Here is an 8720-nt window from a genome sequence, read left to right as displayed (position 1 = left end):
GATCAAAATTGCAAGTCAGTGGGACTTTTATATGTGTTTGATCTTAATATCTTTGTGGGATAGGCTACATCAACTTCCTTTTTTCTAGAAAACTTTCTTGGATGTTTATCCCCACTTTTCAATATTTGTATCCTCCGTCAACGTATCTGTAATGGAAAAAGGCGGGCCGGCTCGTTTCCTACCCCTTTTCTGGGATGTGAGTGTTTTAAATGTAGCATACATAAGTTTCATTTTGTTGTTAGCAGCGAGCACCTTTGTGGACGAAAGTAAATTTATTTTGGTACTCTACCGCCCCCCAGCAGCCGCGGCGTGACACTGCAGTTTGATGGCAATATGACTGCCAGTGCAGGGGGTGGATGATCCGCAACGGAGGTGAGGACGGCAACCGGGGTGTGTGCAGTATGATTTCTAGGTTGTAGCGTGGCGGTGGTGGCAAGCAAATGGAGCAGGAAGCCGGTGGCAGCGGCGGTGGTGGTTGTAGCGGCGCGGTGTCTGCAGCGGTGTGCGCCGGTGGTCTGATTCCGGTGCATGAGCACGAGCAGCGGTACTACTCAGCTCTGCACGGGCTGTGCGTGACGGAGCCCTCCGGAAAGCAGCTGTCCTCCTCCAAAGTGGCAGAGCTCTTCAAGGCGTCTCAGCTGCCTGCTGACGTGCTGCACAAGGTGAAGGCGTGAGGGGAATTCGGGTGCTGAACGGGGCACACCTTAACACGGCGTTCCACAACCGTTAGCTAAGGCACAACATTTAACACTGGGGGGTAAAAAAATCACCAAACAAAAATGTAATGAAAAAAAACAAAACAGGAATTACACGGGTTAATTGTGGAGTGTAACATTTATCGTGGTTCAGTGGTTCCAAAAACTTTTTAAGTGTATAAATTCTTAACACCCCGAGTGACATCATCTTCTCCAACATAAAGACAGTAGTGTATTAAACCTAAGTGTTCATTGGAAGCCAAATAGACTGTATTCTGAAAGCATAGCAATCTAATAGTACTGATGATGGAATGCGCTATGGTGATACACAAGATGGCCGTTTGATGTCTTGGCAGCGCCCTGCCTTCAAGTGCAAACTGTTTAATTAGAGAGCAGCATCGTTGTGACGTCAGACGGCGCATCCAATAGGAGAGGGATTTGGCAGAGTGATTTCAGAGTGTACAGAGCAAAAATTGCTCAGAGAACGAAAGCAAACATTTTCTACATACATTGGCTTTAAAAAAATGCTTTCTACAAATTCGCTCAATGTCCTTTATCCTGGAACACATGCTATGCTATGCTAGGTGACGCTAGTCGCGGCGGTTTTATGAGCTTCATGCCCTGAGTTTTTTCGCTGAGCCATCAGGCACATAAATAAACGGAGCTCGGACAGATTTGCGTATTCATGCCGCTGGGGTCTTCCGGGGATCCGTCACCATCCTATTGTGTCTCTAAGGTGTGCAATGGCAGGAAGTTTGACGCGGAGCTCATGCGGCTTCCTTCCTGTCTGCTGCAGATGGGTGTTGATTGACAGCAGGCCCTTTGGCCCTTGGGCAGGATGCCTGCTGGCTGACACTTGTACTCCTGAGCGTTGTTTTGGAAATGAGCCTTTTTTACAACACGTCGATATCACAGTTGCGTAGACATGTCGAGGATGTACGCGATGAGTCACGCCAATTAAACAACATGGCGAGCACGAGGTCCTATTTCAATTATTTTTTTATTGTTCTGTGAGACAAAAATGATTGTACCTAGCAACAAGCAGTTAGCAAACATTGAAAAGAAATAAAGCAATCCTGCTGAGCTCTATTCCAGGACCTTGTAGCTTGATTTAAGGCTCTGACTTGGAGTTGGGCATTCTGACTTGTTGTGTAATTCCAATCTAAGAGTCTTTCATGACAAATCTCAACTCCTGGATCACATTCCGATTGAGCGAATGAACTTGATTAACCTTTCAGGAACACATATAATGAAGTTATTGTTGCTAGCAGCCAAACAGAGTAGAGGCTTGCGGGGGTTGGAGGGGTGGGAGTGTCATTGGGGGTCCACTATGCTGATTGATTAAAGGTCACATGCTTTATGTTGTTCTCACATTTGATATAAAATTTTCCGTCCTCTCGGCAGGTGACAGAAGTGTGCGGCGCCAAGCGCATGGGCTACTTTGGCACAGCTCAGTTCTACGTGGCCCTCAAGCCGCTGGCCGCCGCCCAGGCGGGTCTGCCCGTCCACCTGCAGAGCACATCGGCCAGTAAGTCCCCAAAGGGAGCTCAAGGGATTATTTTCAAGGTGACGGGATTGCGGCGTAATCTGGAGGCTAGGCGGGTCACGCGTGGGAAGAGCTCGCTGCCGTGTTCGCAGCTGTCAACAATCACTTAATGCCGCAACGTGAACTAATGTTTTGTGACCTCACGACCGTATCCTTTGGAAAGTGCCTTAAACATCTTCAGGTGTTCTTGGTGTGTTGTTTTTGCAATAGTCCACGTGGTAGATTTCACCAAACCAAACTGTTCAAACACAAACACCTTTTATGATTTGCTAGTACTTCCTCGACTTTTCTTTTTTAGTTTTAGTGCTTCCTAAAAAGACTTCTTTGTTGCAGATCTACCACTGCCCAGATTTGTGGGGATCAAGACGGAACCAGAGATGAGATACGTAGCCAGCACGGAGGTGCAGCACTGCGACAGGATCCGATGTTTGGACTCGGGTGCAGATCACAAGGTCAGGTGGTATGCTTTGGATCTTGAGCTGTATTTTTTGTTTTTGTCTGTTTCTAACACACAGCGGTTTTATTGGTTTTAAGCTTTCACGGCCAGCTCCCAGCAGGTCAGGCCAATTAACATGTTGAGAATGAAGATTAAAACAAAGAAAAGGATCAGAAGACATTCCGTGCCGCTATAAAGATGAAAGCAGAAAATGCCTCCATTTTGAGAGATTAGCCGAGGACCAAACATTCCGTTAATGAAGCGTGAAGTTGTAGCAACTGCGTACAGACAAAAGCAACATTACGCTAACTGTTTTTCCTCATCATTTTAATTGCTCCAAATGCTTGTTTGTCTGTTTCTAAAGGAGCTGCCGCCTCCGCCTGGCAGCTCGGTGCTTCGCTCCCCGCCGGCTTACCACAGCCACCAGTACACCACGCCAAAACAAAGACAGATGGCCGACTCGTACGCGGGTATGCCAAAGTTGACGGAAATAGCTCAAGCTTGGAGAACTCCAAAAATCTTGAGAATATTTACTACTAAATGGCTGTAATTACGAGGATTCGGAATAGTTAATTAATGGATTAGTTGTTGATTAATCTATTAATGTTTGCATCTTTATTTTATACACTGCACTTTATGATTGAATGAATATAGAGAGGGCCGACCAGCAGGAGTGTGACAACGATGAAGATCCCTGGAGGATCACAGAGGAACAGCGCGACTATTACACCAATCAGTTTAAAAGCCTGCAGCCCGACCTCGGGGCTCGAATCCTTGGTAGAATGCCCCACCAAATCTCTTCTTTCTATGTTATCCATACAATATTCATTTAACTTCTCTCCCTCCACCCCCCGCAGGTGCTGTTGCAAAGAACTTCTTCACAATGTCCAAACTTCCCATCCCGGAGCTGTCGCACATTTGGTAAGTGCTGACTGACTTTCAATTCAGTGCCTCCGTTGCAGCTTCTAAATTTTGTCAGGGACTGTTGTCCCTCTCAGGGAACTGAGCGATGTGGACCGGGACGGAGCTTTAACCTTCCCGGAGTTCTGCGCCGCCTTCCACTTGATTGTGGCCCGCAAGAACGGCTACCCTCTTCCCGAGAGCCTTCCCCTTGGCCTGCATCCCAAATTCGGACCACCGAATGATGACGTTCCCCTTCAAGTACGTGAAGATAAGTTAGCGATTAGAAGGGAAGTTGATTAGTGCCACTCCTGTTTGAATATAACATTTGTATTTAAAACAAGCGCTTAGGTTTCCTTTAAACATGTCCGTTTAGCTTCATGCTAACAATGAATGAACAACGCCATAGACAGGCTAATGCATAGCACCTGCGGCGGATTTTTTTCCCCCAGCATGTATGTCGTCGGATCGTCTTTGAGGATGGAGAAACTGGACTCCATCAGACGGTAAACTCAAATGTCTTTTAATTTGCAGTGTCTCGTAGAAACCTCCAGGGGGCGATGTTGCCCTTAAAATAACCCCAGTTGACAAATGTCTTGTTGGTTGTAGAATCCGAGCGCCAAGCTCCTACCAAGTGTGGTCAAGAGTAAACAAGATTCCAAAGAAGAAATCAGTAAAAAACAAGGTTTGTGAAAGATTTATTCCTTTGATCTTAAATTGCTCTCACAGAGAACAAAAAATACACAAATCCTGCATATTTATCATTACTGATTTTGACCCAATGGACTTTTTTTTTTTTTTACTGCTCATTGTAATATTTCAGAATGCAGTTTCAGGGGTGTGGAGACGTTAAAAGAAGGTGCCACTCTGCAGTTGGCCACCTTTTCCCACAGACCAGGTGATGCAAAGAAATGCATCGTTATAAATTCAAAATAATGACCCCTCATCACCGTCAACTCACAAGCTGACTATTTTTTTCCCCCGCGTAATTCTTGTGACAGAGCCGCCGTCTCAGGACCCCAACCGGCACTGCAAGATAAAAACCCGACCGAGGTTGGGATGTCCACGCATTCCAGGTGACGGGGTTGCAAATGCATGAATTGCGGCATTCTGCTTTTTGTAGGTCGTTCTCCAGCACTTCCATCGACGACGCCATGAGGAAGGCGGAGGAGCCTCCCACGCCTCCGCCTCGACCTCAGAAGAAAAGCCACTCCAGAGCCTCCTCGCTGGACCTGAACAAGCTCTTCCAGCAGGGGGCACCAGGTGGCTGTCACCCACTTCAACAACAGACTTCTGGTTTTATTGTGGAGCTTACTGGCGGTCCTTTTTATTTTTGAAAGGGCTGAAGAGTGGATGGTTTCCCCCTCCTCCAGCGTTACCTCCCAGACCGTCCGCCTCCCAGGTTTGATTCGACGTTTTGAAATAAACAATATAAATAATTCCACGATCACACTCACGATTAAAATCACTCGGATCTCAGGTTCCAACGACCAAAGCACAGCAGCCCAACTTTGCAGACTTCAGTCGCTTCCGACAAGAGGTGAGCCCACATCAGATGTCTCTTCGTGGCGGCCCATTAACGAAAACAATAATTAGGATGATTGACGACATGACGAGGCGATATTTTCCACCCCATCTTTGTCTTCTACTCCAAAGCGACTTTCACAGCCTGGAGTTCGGCAATGTCCTGGTTTACCCGTTTCCTCCCTTCCCCCCTTCCCCTGGTACAATCAGCCGTAGCGCCGTGAGGCTGTTTAAGCCATCAGCGTGACTGAAAAGCGCTTCAAGTGTGACGTCAGCTAACTCACCGACACCATCAAATGTGTTCAATCCACCCAATCCGACCTGATGAGTAGGAAGCGGAGCTGACTTTAACCCGCCAGAATTAATCTTTCAATCCCTGATAAGAAATTCACGTGTGAAGTATCCTATAAGGCCCGAGAGCTTAAAGGTGCCAATCAGGACTTTTCAAGCAAGTTCTGAACAATCATTTCACGTGCCGTGTTTTGCAGGAGGAAAGCGGTGTGAAACCCGAAGAACCCTGCCTACGCTCCAGATTGAATCAAAGTAGCGAAGACTTGTCCAAACCTTCCCAACAGGTTGAAAACTATTTGACAGCTCTGCTTTTTGTTGTGTAATTTCATTCTTATTGTAACTTGCAGGAGCCAAGTCCCAATCAAGCTCCGCAGAAGCCTGGTCGAAGGAAGTTTCGGCCAGACAGCCAGAATGTGGAGTGCTTGGCGCCACCTACTGGATCTTTTCTAAAACACACTCAAAAGTTAGTCACTAATATTTCCAATGCATCACTTTTATTTCGTTTTTTTTTTATCTGAAGGGCCAATCCCATGCAAACGAAGACAGATTGTGGAGGGTTTATTTGCACGGTTTGTTGTTTGGTTTGAGATGAAGTGGCATCAAGTATGTTTGTCCCTCACAGAACACCATCCAGGCAGAAGAGGGACATCCAGATGGCAATCCGCAAAAATAAGGAAACCAACGCCGTGTTGACACGACTCAACAGCGAGCTGCAGCAGCAGCTCAAGGTAGGCTGAAATCCATTTTTATAGTTTTCTTTTTTTCTTTTATCAATAAATGATCAGTGCCATTCAGGCTTCCATTTGCCATGTGAGTCAAAAGCATTGCTGACATTCCGCCAGTCTTCTCTTCCCAAGCACAGCCGTGCGATTTTTCACATTTTAATGGTGTTCAGACACTTCTCAGCCAAACGCAAGAAAGTCCGTCCGACGCTTCGGCAAGTCGGTGCGACACAAAAGGTGCTCGTCATAACAGCCTGAAGTCAAGGGGTCGTTCAAGTCAGCTATAGTGCAGGCCTGTGCCTCAAAGTGATACTTGAGAATGTGACGTAGACGTCACCTTGATACTTATTATAATGTAGGCTTGAAATGATTAAATGACTAGTAAATATATTTTTTAATATATTTTTTAAAAATTTAAATTCATTCACTGACACCCAAGCATAGTTCCAAAGTATAACAAGACTGCAGTTTAGCCATTAGTATCGGCGCTCGGCCCACCTGTCGCGTTCCCGCCATTCCTCCGGTAAACGATCCAGCGGCGAAAGCGTCGGCGCTCGCGTGAAGCGCAATCGTAAACGTTTGATAGCAGCGCAACGCCAAACGGAATGACACACGTGAGGTCAACTGGCCTCTGCGCCTGATCCTGCAAGACTTGTTTGGAATGTGAGAGAATAGCAAGTGTGCGTCTTTATTTAGAGAGCGCGAAGGCCGCACTGGCCGCGGGCATTCTCAACTGTCCGCTTGAAAATAGGAGACAGCTCGCGTCCCAAATGCAACAAATAGCTGATTGGAAACAAGAGAGCATCGGCTGAAGACTTCTGCCAAGGCTTTGTCACCTGTTCAAAGCTGGGGTGAGCATCGGGCCGGCTAAAAGTAGGCCCGGGGATGCTTGCAGAGTTTTGATTGGCTCGCCACCTGAGCTTAAAACACGTCCCGTAAGGTGACGAGAGCAAGTTGAAATTTTGAAGGATGGTACATGTAAAGCTACAAGCTCTTTGTGATCTCTCCTTCCTCCTTGGCTGCAGGCCGTCCACCACCAGAGGGTCACCTTGGAGAGCCAGCTGGACCTCCTGCGTCCCGTGACCTCAACGTGACCCGGCGACTAGTCGGAAAATAAAAAGATGGTTCGACCATCTTATGCTGTGAGCAAGCGATCAGGAGGAATTTGGAATCGGATTGGTGGAAGTTATTTTGTTTTACTTTTCATTCTGTTTGAGGTCAAACGTGCTTTGTTTTTATTTTCCAGGTATCTGCTCTTCCAAAAAACAATCAAACAAAATCAAGACAAAAAGCTAACATTGAAAAAAAGCACGAAATGACAAAATGTCATAAACCAGCACAAGACGACAGCAGATGTGCTATGCAAAGATAAGGTGCTGCTTTGGACTCTTCTTACTGTGTCTTCTCAAAGATTGCGTGCTGTTGAGGGCATGCTTGGGCTGCATGCTAATGATGTCACAATGATGTCATGACTGCGCTGTAATTTATACTAAAATCAAAGTGATGAATAAAGTTGCTAACTTTTCACACTTGACGTTAGCATTCATGACTCTGTGGAGCCTGTTATCGAGCAGCTGCGTGATTTATCTTTTGTTGCTTAAAAGGCAATTAGGAAAGTCTCTGATTGCCAATTCCAGAAGCGACAGGCACGTTATGGAATTATCAACATGCAGTTTCCATTCAGGCTATTAGGCAGATACGGATAGATGAAATGGTTCAGACGCACGTCGGGCCAAAGCAGATGTTTTCCAAACAGACACAACAAGGCGGGAAGGGAAAAAAAGGTCAACGGCAGCATTAGCGGTGGCTGTATTCCCAGATCTCTCCGCCACGGTTTGTCCCCAAAATATCCTCTGACACACTTGGCTCACACACTACCTGCTTTAGAGCGCCTCGTTGTTGCTACATGAAAACTCTTCACCGTCACTACAGCGTGATGGCGTCATGAGCAGCAAGCAGCTGGACTATAAATAGCACTTGAAAGTATTTGCTTGGCATTGCACGCTAACAGCTGGGACAAAATGTGATGGCCATTTGTCGCCTCCGAGTTATTTACAGGATGCACCACGGTTGGAATTGTTTGGATTGTTCAGTATGGTTCAATTTAAGTTATTTTTTACTTTTATTATTTAATCTTAATAGGCTTTTGATTACCATCTTAGAACATTCAGCAGAATCTTGTGGAGGCTGCTGCTTTTTCATTGAAAAAAGTGTCAGCAAAAAGCCAAAGAAAAAGCGAAACGGCCACTCGCCTGGCCGAGCGCTCAGATTATCATGTTTTGTGCGCTCAACTTGATCCTTTTGTCCCCCGAAGCATGACGGCATGGCATCACTCTGTGGTGCGTCGTGGCGGCCTTTGTCCCGGCCGCTGCTTTGCAAAGGTTGCACTTCTGCGCAAGCGCTAGCGGGTAGACACGAGCGTGGCAACAGGAAGAGCTTTTAGCTCGTCAGCCGGCCGGGATTTAGAGAAACACGCATTCAGCACATCTGAATGGAGAGGCCATGGACAAAGATTAACCTCCACACGCGCGCACCACCACAACACCAACCAAAATCATTAAAATGTGTTTTCAATGTCGCCAACATTTTTCGCTGCATTCTGTGTG

General features: G+C 46.5%; 1 protein-coding gene across 1 annotated transcript; it reads left to right on the top strand.

Moving 5' to 3' along the window:
- Positions 1-122: 122 nt before the first annotated feature.
- On the top strand, positions 123-7648 carry reps2 (RALBP1 associated Eps domain containing 2). Its single transcript, XM_049717012.2, has 20 exons — positions 123-196; positions 300-662; positions 2100-2223; positions 2575-2693; positions 3042-3147; positions 3332-3454; positions 3535-3598; positions 3676-3838; positions 4030-4083; positions 4187-4262; positions 4401-4475; positions 4579-4630; positions 4701-4840; positions 4918-4979; positions 5058-5117; positions 5590-5676; positions 5740-5855; positions 6015-6120; positions 7140-7256; positions 7361-7648. Exons 2-19 carry the CDS (start codon positions 441-443, stop codon positions 7206-7208), a joined length of 1818 nt encoding a protein of 605 aa, XP_049572969.1. The 5' UTR covers positions 123-196; positions 300-440; the 3' UTR covers positions 7209-7256; positions 7361-7648.
- The last annotated feature ends 1072 nt before the right edge of the window (positions 7649-8720 follow it).

The sequence above is a fragment of the Syngnathus scovelli genome, chromosome 10 (genome assembly GCF_024217435.2).
Source record: "Syngnathus scovelli strain Florida chromosome 10, RoL_Ssco_1.2, whole genome shotgun sequence".
Lineage (NCBI taxonomy): Eukaryota > Metazoa > Chordata > Actinopteri > Syngnathiformes > Syngnathidae > Syngnathus > Syngnathus scovelli.
Note: the sequence above shows the minus strand (reverse complement) of the source record. Positions and strands in the feature narration are given on the sequence as shown.